At 43.0% G+C, this 18,152-nt stretch overlaps 1 protein-coding gene across 1 annotated transcript; it reads left to right on the forward strand.

The window, feature by feature from the left end:
- The first annotated feature begins 425 nt into the window (after positions 1-425).
- Positions 426-17,277, forward strand: DDX18 (DEAD-box helicase 18). Its single transcript, XM_047722560.1, has 14 exons — positions 426-593; positions 2,188-2,472; positions 4,674-4,814; positions 6,284-6,419; positions 7,268-7,368; positions 7,488-7,687; positions 7,783-7,897; positions 9,862-10,001; positions 10,878-11,039; positions 11,348-11,500; positions 12,169-12,282; positions 13,765-13,821; positions 14,177-14,354; positions 15,443-17,277. The coding sequence occupies exons 1-14, from the start codon at positions 509-511 to the stop codon at positions 15,583-15,585; spliced, it is 2,010 nt and encodes a 669-aa protein (XP_047578516.1). The 5' UTR covers positions 426-508; the 3' UTR covers positions 15,586-17,277.
- Positions 17,278-18,152: the final 875 nt, after the last annotated feature.

Here is an 18,152-nt window from a genome sequence, read left to right on the forward strand (position 1 = left end):
TCATGGTGTTCCAAGAACTGAAACAGGAGCCGTGAAGAGACCCCCCTTCTCAATATCCTCCCAACCCTCTCTTGGCACTGCTTAACTTCGGAATCTTCTTCCACAAGGTAAAGATTAAATTTAGGTTTTATTCAATATCCCGAAAAGTCCAGGATACAAAGAGGACAAGCACATGAAACTGGAGGCTCCCTAAACCCTCCGCTCGTTGTTGTTTCTTCAGCCTCCTCTGCGGAAGCTCGCATTCTCAGGACCCTCAACGGCCCCTAACACACGCCACCGGCGGACACAATGTGAACCTGGGTCGGACTTCCACTCCTCTAGAGGGCGCTGCGCAGAGTCCGGTCGCCGGAAGCATTTCCTCCCCGGACTCATTTTTTTATCAGGCTGCGGTCCTCCAGGGATCCCGTGACGTATTTCCGGTCGGCCGGGGTACGCACGTGCGACCGGGAGGAAGTAACGTCAACCCGGTAGCCGAGTTGTGGCGCCGCAGTGGAGGCGCTTTACCGACATGTCCCATCTACCCATGAAACTCCTGCGCAAGAAGATCGAGAAACGGAACCTCAAATTGCGCCAGCGAAACTTAAAGCTTCAGGGTGAGATGCGCGGAGCTTGGGGACTGGGGGCCTCGGGAGCTGCGGGAGCCCGCCCCTGGGTCGCGGCGCTGCTCTGCTCGGGAGTCACAGCATCCCTGAGGTGGCGCGGCCGCTTCCCCCGCGGCACGTGTGTGTGTTGACAGTGAAAGGCAGCCTGTCGCGGTTTCCAGTCGGTCCTGCTCGGGTGCCGCTCTCCGCGTGCCCCCGGTCCGCTCCTGATGTTTTCCGAGCCTCAGTGTCTCCGTACAGGGTCACAGCAAGAGCAGGCCGCCTGAGTTTTCTCTCCAGGCCTCCCACCGGGCTTCCAGCCAAGCCGGCTTTTCTGTGTTTCCCTTATTCTGTGTCCCGCCCACTTTCAGGTCCCACCTCATCCCCCACCCAAACCCGCCGGTCCATTTCCAGTCAGACACGTGGAACCGGTCATCTCCACGCGCCGCCTTTTCACATCTTTCTAATGCCAGCATTGCTTCAAACGAGTTCGTTTCACCATCGCCTTCCCCTATTCAAGTCTGCTCTCTCGATTCCTGAACAATATTCTCTTTTCAGCTCTAGAAGTGCCTTCTGCACGTGTCAGCGCGTGCCCTCCCTATCTTCCCATTGCTCCTCACTTTAGGTTATGAATTCCTCGAGCGCTTCCAGGTATTTGCATCCTTAATAAAGACTTAGCTGAAAAGGCTCTTACCTGAATGTCCGTTACCTTTCTTACCCACCTCGTTTGCAGTCCTAAGTTCCTAACAATGAGCCAGAGATCTTGAAGTTACCTTATCCTTTTGGGGGTCATATATAAGGTATCAGTTCCCGAGGGCAATGTTGGAGTCATAATTCTTTACCCTAGTTGGATTCCAGCAGAGATCAGTTGCTTGGGAGGAATCCTGAAGAAGAGGACAGGTTTGTGAGTTTTAGAAATGGTTTTGAACTTCCCTTGTATTTTCAGTTCTTATGAATTATATGGCACTACTAACTACATCTTGGTACTTAAAGTGACACTTAAAATTTTAAAAAAATTAAGTTCTTAAAGTGTTGTTACTTTTTATTATATGTAAGCAGGGAAACTTTTAAAGACATCCTTAGGCGTTTGTATATATATGATCAATATTGGGACCCAGTAAGTGAATTTTCAATTTTCACTGCTGCTTAGGAAAGTTAGACTGAAAGTTTTGAAGTTACAGGGAAAGCAGTAGTTGTGTGAATAGATGACAGTCTTTTCTAATATGTCACCTAGCCATATATTTATCAAATACTTGATACAAAAATGTTTATTTGTACCTACCGGTGTCTGGCCCCATCTGTTTAAATGTTTAACTTCACTGAAGTTTTGCTGTCCCAGATTCTTAACTCCATATGGACAGAGATGTGGCTTTTTGAAGTTAAGAAATCAATATAGCTTTCCCTTTTGCAGCATTTTTCATTAAAGGAAACTTACTTGTCCTGTAGTAGAATGCCATAAATTTAAGTGGTTTTAATAATGTACATGAAAGGGTATTAAAAGCTAAATCATTTCAGTCATGGATACCATGAGGTTTCTTACCTGGGATTCCAAAGTTTTTAAGCAGACCCCTTCTTTGTTCACAATTTGTGTTCTGTTTTTAAACAGGAGCCTCGGATGTGAGCTTATCAGAAACGCAAAATGGAGATATGTCTGAAGAACCAGTGGGAGGTGGGAAGGTTAAAAAATCCCTGAAACAGTCTGTGAATGTGGGCTCCTCAGAAGCCCAGAATGGAGAGAGAACTAAAGAAACAGTGGAAACTGTACAAGTTAAAAAAAAAAGAAAGAAATCTACCATAAAAATCAATGGAGAAGCAGCAACACAGCCTCCCAGTTCAGAGCCAAAAAAGAAGAAAAAGAAAAAGAGAAAAATGGTGAATGATGCTGGGCCTGGTAAGTACTTCAGTTTCTTTGAACTTCAGACATTCAAACAATTTTCACAGTTTCACCTTCCTTCTAATATTGTATTCACACAACATGCAAGAGTCACTATACTCACTAGCATACCAGAAAATAACCTAGTAGCAAAAAGAAGCAGAGTGCGGACTGGGGGTGTGACATTTTTATTTGTATTAAGATACTGAGAAATGTCTCTTATGCTTTTACACTCACTAACGACTGAAGAAAACCTTGAGCTTCAATGAAAGCCTCCTTTGAATTCTAGAAATTTGCTCTTTTTGATAGATGGCTAGGCTTTTTTTTTTTTTAAGGTTTTGTTTATTTATTTGACAGAGATCACAAGTAGGCAGAGAGAAAGGGAGAGGGAAGCAGGCTCCCTGCTGAGCAGAGAGCCCGATGTGGAACTCAATCCCAGGACCCTGAGATCATGACCCGAGCCGAAGGCAGCGGCTTAACCCACTGAGCCACTCAGGCGCCCCTTGGCTAGGCTTTTAAACAGACCATATTATGGCATAGGATTTTAGGTTTATTACCTGTTTTCAAACAGAATTGTGGCATTACGCTAAAGACATCTGGGCTAATACATTCCTGTCTTCTCAGGCCTTTATTTCAGTGGACTTTGCATTAATGACTCTTTTTATTTTCCTTTTTTTGTCCCAATTTTCTTTGCCTACTGTAAATTCCTCCTCTTTAAAGGAGACTTAGTAATAATTTGGATGTGCAAAGTGTATAAAAATAGCAGGTAACTTCTATATAAATGGAATGTTAATTTCCAATGAGTAGAATGGCCAGGATGGGGGAGAGGCCACTTGCTTTTGGAAGATGGTTGGATTTGTATAAGCTTACGTGAAAGAGAGGCATTTATTTGAGATGTAAGCAAGCAGAGATTTCAAGGGAGAATGTAACAGGTGTCAGCAAACTATTCAACCCTCTACCTACTTTTGGAAATAAAGCTTTATTGGAACACTGCAGTGCACATTTGTTTACTTGGTCTTTATTGTGACAATCCCTGTGTCTTTATTGTGACAATTCCTATAGGCCTGCAAAACCTATAATGTTCACTCTCTGGGCCTTTATAGAAAAAGTTTCTCAACACCTGGGTTAGAACCTCCTATTCATCTAACTTAGCTGAAATGAGGGTTTCATTTAGAAAGGAGCTTTTGCTGCCCATAGGTTGACCGTTTCCCAGAAGGATGGTAGTTAGGTACAAGGCAGAGGCCAGTCCTGGGCCACAGAGAGTCCTGAGTTTTGGTTCAGGTCAGTTCTCTTCTAACTCAAATAATTAGCTACCATGAATTTGTAGAAGCCCAGCATGGTAGCTAACCCATTTGATCCCAAATGGAACATTCAGGAGTGTGATGGGAGGTAAGGCTGGAAGGATAGTGTAGGGCCCTGTTAGGAAAGCTATATGTAGAAGTGAAATGCCAGGAGGCCTTCCCCCTGCTTCCCCTCACCACTTGGTTTCCAGGAGCTACCAGTTTCCGACGCCTGACTAAGGGAATTGTTGTACTTGTACTGAGGTCTCTTTAGTAACATGAAGAGCCTTCAGGGTTTCTGCTCATCTTTGAACTGAAGCTAGATTTTTTATGGAAGATTTATGTTTAATGGCACAGTCGGACAAATTAGTGCTTTTTAAGAGTTCGAAAAACTATTAATCACAGTCATTTTTTTTCCTCGGTGGAATACACAGAACTTGATGTGATCAGTATACTTACATTGTTCAACTTTTCAAATATGTCTTGGTCATTCGGGGCACCCGGGTGGCTCAGTCTTTACCGTCTGCCCTCGGCTTAGGTCATGATCCTATAGTCCTGGGATCGAGCCCTGCATCGGGCTCCCTGCTTAGCAGGAAGCCTGCTTCTCCCTCTCCCGCTCCCCCTGCTTGTGTTCCCTCTCCCACTGTGTCTCAAATAAATAAAATCTTAAAAATATATATATATATATAGGTCACTCAGGCTGCTAGAATAGGCCTAAAAAATAAAGTTTTGTTGGCAAATCTGCATGTCCCCCTGGGTTTTTACATATAATTAAATCTTTAGTCATGAAAAAGACATTCTTAGCATATTAAAACTGGAAGTGTGTTAAGCTTTTGAAAACATGCCTCTTTGCATTACACATCTTTTTGTTTTGTGATTGTATTTGGTATTTTATTTTAACCAAAAAATGGGGGGTGGTGTTTTCCCTTAAAACCAAAGATACCAAAAAAGTGAAAACTGAAGACAAAGGGGACTCTGAAGAAGGGGCCCAAGCTCCTGAAGGGACAGAAAACAGTGTGGAGAAGCCAGATGATCAGGAAGAGGACAGTGAAGTGCCCAGCCTACCCCTAGGACTGACAGGTAACTTTAGAAAGATTTCCAGAGAGACCTTATACGTGGCATGCCTTCTGGATTATGGGATTTGAAGTTTCAGTTGTAACTTTTAATTTACCTAGAAAAAGTATTGACAAGAAATATTTTTATATCTAGTTACTGCTGCTTTATCTACATTGTATGCCTTAGTTCTTGTCATTTCTCTGTTTTATTTTTTCTCTGCATTTCTGACACTAAATATTTTGGTTAGCACACAAACAGCTTTTGGGGTCCTCTCTTCCTTTGGTTTGTTGTTTTCTAAAGTTCATTCCATTTTGTAGTAGGAAAATCATTGGCCCAGAAGTTTAATACTGACCCAGTTAGTAGTAAGGAAGGATGAAATTCACATTATTGAGGGACTTTGGCCAGGGTGACTTCCTTTGGCCTCTGTTTCCTCGTAAGGTCAAGAATTTGGCGAAAATAACTTGCCCAAACCAGAAATGTCTAGGAGCTCCTTGAGTTGTTCGATGTGGGTTTTTTATTTATTAAAATAAAAATTTTACTTAAATTTTTACTTAAATTTATTTTTTAAATTTTAAATAAATTTTTTTTAATTTATTTAAATTTAACTCTAACCCAGGGTTGCTTAATCAAAATTGTAAAGGTTATGGCAGTGGTTCTCAACCAGGGCAGTTCTCCTTCCTTGGAGGGGTGATCACATCATCCTGGTTTACTCAGAACTTGACCAATTTTAGCATCCAAAGTCCTGTGCATAAACCTTAGTCACAGGCAAACCATGAAGGTTGACTGCCAACACATTGGGTTTTCAGAACTGGGGGCTGGTACTGTCATTTAGTGGGTGGAGGTCAGGGAGGCTGCAGAACATCCAATAATGCATGGGACAGCCTCTGACAACGAAGGATTATCCAGCCCAAAATGTCAGTAGCACCAAAGTGGACAATAGCTGGCTGATAAGCTGGGCAGGTATGGGGTGGAGGCTCCCCGGGGCATTTTGGTGTCTTCCCCGGCTGAAGAACCATTACACACTTGACGTGTGGGTCCAGTCTAATGGGGTGTGGCTATATCTGATCTTCTCGCTTGTCTTTTTGGCGTGAGATTAACAGCTCTTTTCATTGATTTTGCACTTAGTTTCTCTCTACTAGATGCTTTCACTTTTTATTAAACATTTTCATTTCTCTCGGCACCACCCCAGTGCGTGACATATTCATCTCACCCAAGTCCCTTGACTACATCTCCTCTCCGTCCATTACTATTTTTGTTACAGGATAGGTTCTAGACGTTACACAGCTGTCAGCAGTGGAGAAACTGAAAAGTCAGTGTCTTTTTCTTAGTTATTATATGGGAATGGTGGGGGTTAGTCTTTCTTACTGGAAGAAGCTGTATTCAGCTTCATTGCCACCCAGTGATGTTTTCAAACAGCAAAACTAATTCATATAGCCATAGCAGTATTAACTATTAAAGATAAGTTTGTTAATGATAAACTATCTTTTATTTAGGCGCTTTTGAGGATACTTCATTTGCTTCTCTTACTGATCTTGTCAATGAGAACACTCTCAGGGCAATAAAAGAAATGGGTTTTACAAACATGACTGAAATTCAGCATAAAAGTATCAGGCCACTTCTGGAAGGCAGGTATGATTAACATTGGTGTTTGGGCATTAGTACCCTTTTTTGGGCTTTTTGGGGGTTTTTTGTTTTGTTTTTAGTTTTTTTTTTAAAGATTTTATTTCTTTATTTGACATAGAGAGAGAGATCACAAGTAGGCAGAGAGGCAGGCAGAGAAAGAGGGGGAAGCGGGCTCCCTGCTGAGCAGAGAGCCTGATGTGGGGCTCGATCTCAGGACCCTGAGATCATGACCTGAGCCGAAGGCAGAGGTTTAACCCACTGAGCCACCCAGATGCCCCATTAGTACCTTTTTTTTTTTTTTTAAATATTTTATTTATTTATTTATTTGACAGAGAGAGAGAGAGAGAGGGAGATCACAAGCAGGCAGAGAGGCAGGCAGAAAGAGAGGGAGGAAGCAGGCTCCCTGCTGAGCAGAGAGCCCCATGCAGGGCTCGATCCCAGGACCCTGGGATCATGACCTGAGCCGAAGGCAGAGGCTTTAACCCACTGAGCCACCCAGGTGCCCCCCATTAGTACCTTTTTTAGTGCTAGTCATTTAGAAAGAAGATGCCACCATGTTCTGTTGATGTTTGCACTGTGCTTTGGGTTGATACATCCACGCTCCATTAAAGGCTTTAAGTTACTTACTAATGTTTGAAGAAAAGTGTTCATTTCTGTTTTATAGCATAATTCTTATTTCTGGGTTAGATCTGTAACCTCTGATCAATTTCAGTGATAAAGAAGCTAGGGACTTTTTCTTATTCACATTCTAGCCTTGATGCCTGGAATGTGATAGTACGTAGTAGGTGTTCAGTAAATGCTTGTTGAATAAGTAGACTGAATGTCTCTTTTTCCTTTCCATTGTTAATATTTAGGGATCTTCTAGCAGCTGCAAAAACAGGCAGTGGCAAAACGCTGGCATTTCTCATCCCTGCAGTCGAACTCATTGTCAAGTTAAAGTTCATGCCTAGGAATGGTGAGTCTCTGATCCAGTGATTTTTGGTGGTATCTCCCTAGAAGGTTATCATAGCTGTTACGGGCTCATGTCAATAACTACAGCTAGACTTTAACCATCTATCATTTTTTGCCTTTTAGGAACTGGAGTTCTTATCCTCTCACCTACTAGGGAACTGGCCATGCAGACTTTCGGTGTTCTTAAGGAGCTAATGACGTACCATGTTCACACATACGGCTTGATAATGGGTGGCAGCAACAGGTCGGCTGAAGCACAGAAACTCGGTAATGGGATCAACATCATCGTGGCCACCCCAGGCCGCCTCCTAGACCACATGCAGGTAGGGCAACACTGGAGGGGGCTGCCTGTCTTCTTGTCTCGGGTGAAACCTGAACCTGACAGCTAATATGTTTTTCTTTGTCTTTGTCTTGCTAGAATACCCCAGGATTTATGTATAAAAATCTGCAGTGTCTGGTTATTGACGAGGCTGATCGTATCTTGGATGTTGGGTTTGAAGAGGAATTAAAACAAATTATTAAACTTCTGCCAAGTAAGTAGGCTTAATAGCTGTTTGTGGTTTGCCAGGTAGTTGTTGGAAGAGATGCGGGCGGTTCCTCTAGGAAAGCCATTCACCCCCAAATTGTAATCTCGCCAAGCCAAGCGGTTGTGGCAGTCAGCCCTACAGGTAGTTTGCAGTGCAAGCGTCAGACTTACCAGTAACTTAATGCAGTGGTTTTGCCACTTTAACATCTGTCTCACTCCCGTCTGCCCTCACCACCCCATCTTACTTTTTCTCACCACCACCACCCTCCACTGCTGACATCTCCAGGCAGCTGTCAATGTGTTGCCTGCCATGTTGTACTTGACTTGTGCATACCTGGGTCACAGTCCTTGCGATGTTATGAACTGTTTGTCTGTAATAAGGCCAGGATTCCATTTATTATATGGTTTATTTTCTCATGCTTTTTGAAGTATAATTGATATAGTCTGTACATATTTTAAATATACAGTTTGCTTTGACATGTTTACACCTGTGAAACCCATCACCCCAATTATTGGAGAAAACCACCTTTGACCATTAAGTATGGTATTAGCTATAGTTTTTTTTTTTTTTTTTTTGGTAGCTGCCCTTTACGAGACAGGATGAGAATGATCCCTTCTGTTCCTGGTTTGCTGAGATGCTTTTTGTTTTTGTTTTTGTTTTGTTTATCTGCACATACTGGTGGTTTTTATTAATCCAGAATGGCATGTTGCAGATACTGTAGAGTCTGTACATTTATTCATTACAGAAATGGCATCCAAACCATTAGACATGAAATTGCAGGAACAGGGGTGCCTCGGTGGCTCAGTGGGTTAAGCCTCTGCCTTCCGCTCAGGTCACCATCTCAGGGATCTGGGATTAAACCCCACATCAGGCTCTCTGCTCAGCGGGAAGCCTGCTTCTCCCTCTCTCTCTACCTGCCTCTCTGCCTACTTGTGATCTCTCTCTCTCTCTCTCTCTCTCTGTCAAATAAATAAATAAATAAAATATATTTTTTTAAAGCTTTAAAAAAAAAAAATTGCAGGAACAGCATAAAACGGAACAGTAACATCACAATCAGAAATAGATGTTAAATTCTATCACATGCTCTCATCATGCCTGTTAAAATGATCAGATGTTTGCTTTTTTCATTAAATGTTTCTTTAAATTTTAAATTTGTTAACTCAGTAAATTTTATCACTTAATTTTCAAATATTAAACAGCTCTGCATTCCTGAAGTAAACCCTACTTGGTCATGATGCATTATCCTTTTTATATGCTACATTCACCTTTGCTCAAATTTTTTAGAAATTTTGCATCTGTGCTTAAGAATCATTGTTCGGTTTTGGTATCAGGGTAATGGCTGGCTTCAAAGAATGAGTTGGGAAATAAACACTTGGCAAATCCTGGAGAGACTCTGCAGAATTATTAATATTTTTTCCTAAAGTATATGATAGAGTTCACCAGTGGAAATCTTTGGGGCTGGAGTTTTCTTTATGTGACAATTTTTTTTTTTTAATTTTTTTTTTTTTTTAAGATTATTTATTTGACAGACAGAAATCACAAGGAGGCAGAGAGACAGGCAGAGAGAGAGGAGGAAGCAGGCTCCCCGCGGAGCAGAGAGTCTGATGTGGGGCTCGATCCCAGGACTCTGAGATCATGACCTGAGCCGAAGGCAGAGGCTTTAACCCACTGAGCCACCCAGGCGCCCCTCTTTATGTGACAATTTTAACTACAGTTTCTGTAATGGATACAAAGCTATTCAGGATTTCTCTTTCATCTCAAGCGAGCTTTAGCCATTTATCTCTCAAGGAAATTGTCCATTTTACCTGTCAAATTTATAGACGTAAAGTTGTTCGCGATATTCCCATCTTAATATCTGTAGTGATATCACACATCCCATTCTTGCTAGTTCTACTCAGCATTTCTAGCGGTGAGGCAATGCTAACGAGTCCCTGAAATACTGGGGTTATTTTTATTTGTATCTGTTTCAGCACGCAGGCAAACCATGCTCTTTTCTGCCACACAAACTCGAAAAGTTGAGGACTTGGCAAGGATTTCTTTGAAAAAGGAGCCATTGTATGTTGGCGTTGATGACGATAAAGCTAATGCAACAGTGGATGGTCTTGAGCAGGTACTCTTTGTCAAGATCTTACATTTTCCGATCATCTTCAGTGTGTCCTTGCAATTGTTTGGAGGATCATCCCAAAAGCAGATGGACTGGTGAACTTTTAATTCAAATACAGTGAATTTGGGTATGGGCTCTTGGCATCACAGATCTTGAATTCTGAATAATTTGATCAGCTCTCTTTATTCTGTCTCTTAATACTGCTTGCCGCATAGGAGACACTAATCACTACCAAGCGTAAATGCAATAAAAAGTGAAAGTGGTTTTTAATGATCTTTTGCTCTAAGATGCAAGGTGAATTAGTGGATACAGAGGCTGGCTTCAGGACATTGCTGTGAAAAATTGGAAATGAGGTAACAGATCCAAACTAGGTGGATTGAAAACAGAACTTTTGAGTATTTTGCTGAAGAAAATATTTCAGATAATGATCTCACTTAAAAATTGTGTTTGTTGTATATTTTAAAAAAATATATTTACTAGACTTTGTTACCTTGTTTAAGACAGTGCATTTAGGCTGTAGTTATTTGAGATCTCGCTATTAGGGACTTTTTAAAAATGAAGCATTGCTATGCTTTAAGGGTTCCGACACGTAGAGATGTTACTTTATTATGGTTGCACAAACTGTGGATAACCAGAAGTCTGTAACCTCAGAAATACAAAAAGTATTTAGTATTTAGTGATTGTACCCAGTAAAAGGAGTCAGAAGGGCTACAATTAGTCTTCGGTTTAGAGATGCTTTACTATAATGAACTCAGTAATTTTGCTCTAGGTAAGGCACGTTGGTGTATACGCACTGTTTATCTGAGCTCTCCATTAAATTATATTGGTTCATGAAGCTGAAAGTGTCTGATTATTTTTATCTGTTCACTTGAACGACTCTAGGGCTATGTTGTTTGTCCCTCGGAAAAGAGATTCCTCCTACTCTTTACATTCCTTAAGAAGAACCGGAAGAAGAAACTGATGGTCTTCTTTTCATCCTGTAAGTCCGTGAAATACCACTATGAGTTGCTGAACTACATCGATTTGCCTGTCTTGGCCATTCATGTAAGTGATCATCATGAGTTCATTAAAAAACAGTTAACACTTATCAAGTATATGGACTGTGGGGTTTTCGGTATCACTCTCTCTAAACATAGAATGATCCTATGTGGAGGGAGTTTTGCTGGGTGTGGAAGGGTGCAGACCACAAAGGGATAAGAGATGCCATTCACCTAGGGAAATGAGATCCAGGCCAGAGAGTGAAATGGAAATGAAGCAGGTTAACAACTCCACAGCTAGGGGGTTGTACATCCAGTCCTCCCAGAAATGACCTCAAGTTGCCAGCTCTAATGGATGCTTTGATTTGATTCTAGGGAAGGCAGAAGCAAAATAAGCGTACAACCACATTCTTCCAGTTTTGCAACGCAGATTCAGGGATATTGTTATGTACTGACGTGGCAGCAAGAGGGCTGGATATTCCTGAAGTTGACTGGATTGTTCAGTATGACCCTCCAGATGACCCCAAGGTAACTGGCATCCTTGGGATTTCTCCCCAAGGGCTCTGTGCTAAGGAATGAACTTTTCTGGTTTCCTTGAGACACGCCGTATTTCATATTCAGAGGTTGATCCATATTTATCCGTGTCCTGTCGTACTGGACGCTGACTGCAATATTTCTCTGGTAGCTAGGGCTATAGTAGCAAGACCCAAAGGGGGTGTGCCAAGATTTGAGAAGCCTCAGTGCGGCTGAAGTTAGGAATGTCGTGCTTAGAATGGTCTGTGAAGAGTGGTAGATGTTAGAAGAAAATAAAATACACTTCCGTAAAATAGGTAAGATTCTGCAGCATATGTAGTAGAAGTTTTATTAAATATTGTCTACAGAAGTATACAATATAAATTGTTAGCTAGCACAAAGACATATTCAAAAAGTAATTTGAAGACAAAGCACACTTAGTAGTCATTAATGTGAATATTTTGTCCAGTGGGTATCAGGCCTCGATCATGCCGTTACCTCTTTGGTCATGGTCCATACAAAAGTAGGGAACATGGCCAGCATGTGTGTGGCGTGGCCCTAGGGGAAGAGCGCCATCTCGTCCAGATGTGCTGACATGCTCTGTCCGTTACCATGCAGGTTCTGGAAAGGCAGGTACCCGTGGAAGTTGGTGTATTAATTCAGGTTTTCTTTCTCCAACAAAGGAATATATTCATCGTGTGGGAAGAACAGCCAGAGGCCTAAACGGGAGAGGGCATGCCTTGCTCATTTTACGCCCTGAAGAATTGGGTTTCCTTCGTTACTTGAAGCAATCCAAGGTAAAGGTCTTAGTTTGGAAAATTGTAAGCTGGGGGCAGATTCCCGTTGGTAGAAATTGTGTCTGTACCACTGGCCTTTCGCACCATTTCTGGATGGGTCTGAGGCGTCGGGAGTTGTTGCAGTGCACTGGGAACAGTTAGAACAGTTAGATTGGGCCGGGGAGATTAGATGAGCATCTGGCCTGAAACAGGAACAGCCCTTGGCCCCTCTTGCTCAGCAGTGCATCTTGGTGTCCCCAGGTGATGTCCCTTTCCCTAGCCCTGTTTGAAACCGCTTCCACCCCTTCTGAGCTCCCTCACACCAGGTTGTCTCCACCTGCCCTGCTGCTGCAGCCTTGTTTTCATGAGGACTCCATTCACTCCTGCCTCTTCTCCTTCCTCCTGTCCGTACTCCTTGACCCTCTTTTACCTCCAGTCTCTCCTATTACATCTCAAGTCTCCTACTAAAAAACAACTTCGACCCTAAATCCATTCTCCTTCTCCCTCTGCCATGGTTGCTGCTGATTGTCTTTCTTCCTTCTGCTGTTTTGGAAAGTGGCTTTTCTTTCCTCTGTTTACTGCCCCTTTAGCCTGATCCCTAGCCCACCCTCATCTGGCTCTGGCCTCAACTCCATCCAGCACACCTGATTTCATTAGACTCCTAACTGACCTCTTTGTTGCTCGATCTTGTGTGCACCTGTCAGGACTTCTCTTGACATTTGCTTCCCCTTTGGCCTCCTTTGGCCCAGTCTTACCAGGTGGATTTTCCTCCACCCTGAAAGTATGTGCAGTTCCCAGAAATGGCCTTGGTGCCTTTGCTTGGTGCCCATTTCTGGATCTGAATGCTCCTGGTTTCAGTGAGCTGTGGTGTGCTGTGTGTCGCCATCACTGATCTCCTGTTGTTGGCGTTCCCACAGCACAAGTGTTCATCCAGCTGTACCCTTACCCCCAACCTATCTTCTCTGCAAGACTTCAGGCTCTGAGGGTGGGACTCGGACAGCTGTTTTTCCAGCACTTCTCCGAGATCTGGCATTTTTGCAGTTACCTAATAAGTGATGACTGGTGAGAGATCCTTCCCATAGGGGGTATGTGGTCATCATGAGTTCTGGTATCACAGACCCTAGTCACAGGGCAGGGTGGCAGTAGGACAGCTCTCCTGACATGGAGGGAGGGACCAGTGGTCCTGACTGGAAGCATCAGGCTGTCTCATGCTGCATCCGTGGAGAAAAGGACTTCATTGACTTACTGTTCCTGTCTAGTCTCTCGGCTTTCCTTTCAGGAAGGTTCCTTAGCACAATGTATGTGAAGATAGCAGAGGTTAGATAAGACTTTTCCACTGGCTGCGGGAGACCAGAGGAGTGGCTCTCTGTCCTGAGGGAGTCCCTCAGGCCTGGCTGTCCTTCTGGTTCTTCATGAGACAGAACACTTGTCACTGCCAGATCATCTACAAGTCTGAATATTGATCCATCTTGGTTTACTAATCTTTGTGCTTTTGTTTTCTAGGTTCCATTAAGTGAATTTCAGTTTTCCTGGTCCAAAATTTCTGACATTCAGTCTCAGGTACGTTTGGTATTTTTATTTGCATGGTTTTTGTTTTTTGGAGTTTTTTTTTTAAACATTTGTGAGGAAGAGGGAGTCTCAGTTGGTAATCATTGTCCTCTGACTCTCCCCTTTCATGAACCAGGTTTGGACTGTGATCTTTTAGGGTCCTTGCTATGCTGCTTACCATGTTTCTGTGTTCCCTACCTTGTTCCAGTTCATACCTTATAAGGTATGACATTATTCTTACTGTACCCTAATTTTGCAAATATTATAAAACTTGTAATAAGTGTATTGGAACAAATGTTTTTTTGTTCTAATATATACGAAATCTGCTTTTGTATTTTATTGAAACCAATGTCTCTTTTCGTTTCAGCTTGAAAAATTGATTGAAAAGAACTACTTCCTTCATAAGTCAGCCCAGGAAGCGTATAAGTCCTACATTCGAGCATATGATTCCCACTCTCTGAAACAGATCTTCAATGTTAACAACTTAAATTTGCCTCAGGTTGCTCTTTCGTTTGGTTTCAAGGTGCCTCCTTTTGTTGATCTGAGTATCCTTTTCTTTGTTGGCAGGAATTCATCTGGGAACTGAGGGACAGAAGGTTGACAGAAGGTCGACTTGGGCTTAGCACTTGGTTTGGGGTGTTCTTCGGCTGTCTGGAGCCCCAGGAGTTCATTCTGGTCACTGTCTGCTTGTCAGCGCTAGCACACAGTGGGCAGGGGTTAGCTGTCGCGGTAGGGATTACAGACATAGGACAACCTGGGCTTTAGGCCTTTAGGAACTTGTCAGGCAGACTGTGAGAGCGAGAGAGTTGTGCATTCCGGAGAGAAGCCAGAGAGGAACAGTGGCAGGGCTCGGCCGCTGTGAGGCTTCCCCTTACGAGGTCATGGAGAGCAGCACGCCCTGGGGCTGAACGGAGAAGATGGGGCTTCCGAATGTTTATCACCTCAGAGCCGTGGAAGGATTTCGTGCAAGAAAGTTGCAAGACTAGCAAAAGACAGCAACACGTAAGTGCTACCCAGGGTAAAAGCCCAGGGAACGCCTGCAGTTGCTTCTGTTGCAGTTGATCATCTGTACTTGATCTTTGTGTTTCCCAGCGAGGCAGCAAACAGCAAAAGTGAGGCCTGTGAGTTAGCGCTGTGGCGCCGACTCCCGAGGGGACGAGACAGGGGTCCCCGTCCTCATTGTAGGTAGTGAGTAAGTGTCTGCTGTGGTGCATACTTGCTGAATCGTGAGGAAGAGCAGCAACTCCTTCAGGTGGCTAAGCATTCCTGAATCCACTCCGAACAGAGGTGAAAGTCATTTGACAGTGAGGGTGGTTTTTATTGTGTTTCTCTAGACTTGCTGATGTGCCTCTCAAACTTATAAATCATTGTCTTCAGTTTCATTGTGCAGGGAAAACAATACAGCTGTTACATTGGGTTTCAAAGTCACACCTGCGCACTTTAGTCCGTGATCCTTCGACTACTCCAGACCTCCTGGAAATGGGTCACGTGGGCTTATGGTCCCGTTTTCCTAGTGTGGGGAGGGGTTGTGGGAGTAGAGCGGTGGGGGTCGTGCTGGCTTGTTCTCTGTGTGAGTATTAGATGAGAGCTCATTGTCTTGGTGTTGCTTAATTTCCTTAACCTCCACCTTTAGATGTGAATAGCAATGACGGCAAGCTTAAAAAGAGAGGAGGCGGTGGTGGCTTCGGCTACCAGAAAGCCAAAAAAGTCGAGAAGTCCAAAATCTTCAAACACATTAGCAAGAAGTCCTCCGACAGCCGGCAGTTCTCCCACTGAAGACACACCTTCCTTTTGTCTCGAATAGCTTTGTCCTGAAATGGATTTTTTTCCCCTTTCTCTAACAAAGGAATTGTAGCTTCAGGATTGGGACTGATGGAACAGGAGTATGAGTTGACGGATTCAAGCTCCAGGCACTGATACTATCTTCCAGGAGATACCGCTCTTATTTGGGGATGTAAAACAGAGTTCAATTTTTCTAGGTTGTTCAAGAGCAAAACAAGGGATCTTTTGGATTTTGTTGGGCAACAGAGTATTTTAGATCTTTTGCCTCTGAATTTGTCATTGTTTTGGGGGGCAGGGTATTTTTTATTTTTTTATTTAAAATCAAGTAATTAACAAAATATATTACTGGTTTCAGAGGTGGAGTTAGGTGATTCATCAGTCTTCTATATACCCAGTGCTCATTACATCACGTGCCCTCCTTAATGTCCATTACCCAGTTCAGCCCACCTTAGAAGGCAGTGACCTGGTACACTGGGGGTAGTGATGCAGAAAATTATCTCAGTTTTTTTGTTTTTGGGGTTTTTTTTGTTGTTTTGGTTGTTTCTTGGACCTTAACCGTAGTTCTTAACCTCCCCTGAAAATGCTACTGTGGCTAGGAAGCATGTTACATTAAAGGTGGCATTGGGTTTTTGTATATTCCAGATTTTAAAGCAGTGGACCTTTCCTAATTTTTTTTTAAGAGCCCACAGGGTAGGTTATTTGTCATTGTTATTTGAATAAAGCACCCTTCGCAGTCCTAACATTCGTTGGAAACAGTGGGAACCTGAGATTTTTGAGCCTCATTTATACCAATATATGTGTAATAATCTTTTATTCTCCCTTTAATAACTAAGCAAATATCTTTTTGCAAGAGGCACATAATGATGATACCGCTTATTCAACTTTGTTCCAAGTGGTTTGGATTTTGTTGAACCCTTCTATCTCTGCAGAGTATTCAGGGAGGCACAACATTTTTTGAGGAAAAATTGCCCTTTCCAGATCTGTGAAATGAAAATAGGTTTATGATGAAGATTGGAAATGAACAGCAGTCAAAAAGAGCAGCAAAGATGGGGGTTTCATCACATGGGGTTTTTGTTGTAGGAACTCTTGACTTCCAGAGTATTTAATATATCTTGTTTTATTTCCCGTGCATTTTATAACTATGAAATGGTTATTACATTTTGATCGATTTGAAACGAGAGTTGTTGGCATTGTTTTGCTGTTGTGCTAGTTAATATTCATAGTCTCCTGTTAAGTATAAGTACACTGAGAACATCAAATGTGGTGGAAACAGCTTAATACAAATAGCATCCCAGTAGTTTTTAAAAAAAAAAAAAAGTGATCCTCTGTGTTTGGGTTCGACCGTTGTCCCCTGGCCGGACCTGTCCTCAGATTCAGGCCTTGATTGTTAGACTCGTGGCATTTAAGAATGCTTCACCTAAGACATTCAGTAACTTTTTTTTTTTTTTTAAGAAATAATCATGTCTCAAAAAACACACAAAAACAAGGGGAAGACTCTTTAATCACAGAGCAAGATTGCTGTAAAAACTCAGTATTTTCATACATAGGCATCAAAGGTTTTGTATATGTACTTTTAAATTTTCTATCAGAAGTGAAGTCATCCTCTACTCCCTGCTTGTAACCGGCTTGTTTCATAACCTGTTATTTTCCTGTGTCATTAAATAATTACATCCATTTTCAGTTTCATTTTATGACTGTTTTGTTAACCCCTGCTTGGTCTGTGTAATCCAAGGTTCTAAGTCCCTACTCATCCCCAAGAGCCCCTTGGGGATTCTTGAGGAGACAGGCCCCTGTTTGTCCTGCAGTTGACGTCCAGTAGGAGTAGAAGTCAGTCTGCAGAGATGTTGTGAGTTAAGTACATAAAAGGAAAGATTGTGCTTTCTATAGTAATGGCTCATTCCAGGTCCTTGCAGAGTCAGGAGGTTCTGCTGGCGGCATGGCCCAGACAAGGGACCTAACAGCCACTCTTGACCAACCTGGCCAGGATTCGGATATGAGGGAGTCAGTGACTAGAAGCAGAAACAGGGTCAGGGCAGCCTTATGTGCAAGGCTCATTTGCACAAGAGGAAGAGATCCTTGGGCTTCTGTGCTGTGAGCACAGCCACTGGTGGCATGCGTTGAGGCCATGAACTGGACAAACAGGATTTAAGTGGCTTCATCCAGGAGGGTTAGGATGCTCTCTGTTGAGCGCACTCCCCAGGAAAGGTCTGCTGTTAAATAGCATCAGCTACAGCGGCTCGTCAAATCCAGAGCCAGCTTGGGCCTTTTGGAGTGCACACGAGATTTCTGGCCGTTCAGTCCCCTGGAGTTGTGATCTGCCCCAGGTTTTGGAAAGTGCTCCAGGTCAGCGTCTTCCTCGGGCAGCTGCCAGATAGAAGAATGCAATATTCAGGGCTACTCTCCATTGTACTGGGTATTACACAGAGGCAGTAATCGTACCTTTGGATAATCCCAGGTCATCATGAATCGAAAGCCTGTTCAGTGCCAGAGGACAGGAATAAATACGGCCAAGCTCCTCTTAGGAACCTGGTTACAGTACAGCGAAGGGAAAGGGGTGCCCT

This window comes from Lutra lutra, chromosome 3 (genome assembly GCF_902655055.1).
Source record: "Lutra lutra chromosome 3, mLutLut1.2, whole genome shotgun sequence".
In the NCBI taxonomy this organism is placed as follows: Eukaryota; Metazoa; Chordata; class Mammalia; order Carnivora; family Mustelidae; genus Lutra; species Lutra lutra.

Bases quoted from the DNA above. Each gene is read 5' to 3' on its own strand.
- DDX18 (XM_047722560.1), top strand. From the start codon at position 509: ATGTCCCATCTACCCATGAAACTCCTGCGCAAGAAGATCGAGAAACGG. The intron at 594-2,187 runs GTGAGATGCGCG...GTTTTTAAACAG, and splicing joins GCGAAACTTAAAGCTTCAGG to GAGCCTCGGATGTGAGCTTA. The intron at 12,283-13,764 runs GTAAAGGTCTTA...TTTGTTTTCTAG, and splicing joins GTTACTTGAAGCAATCCAAG to GTTCCATTAAGTGAATTTCA.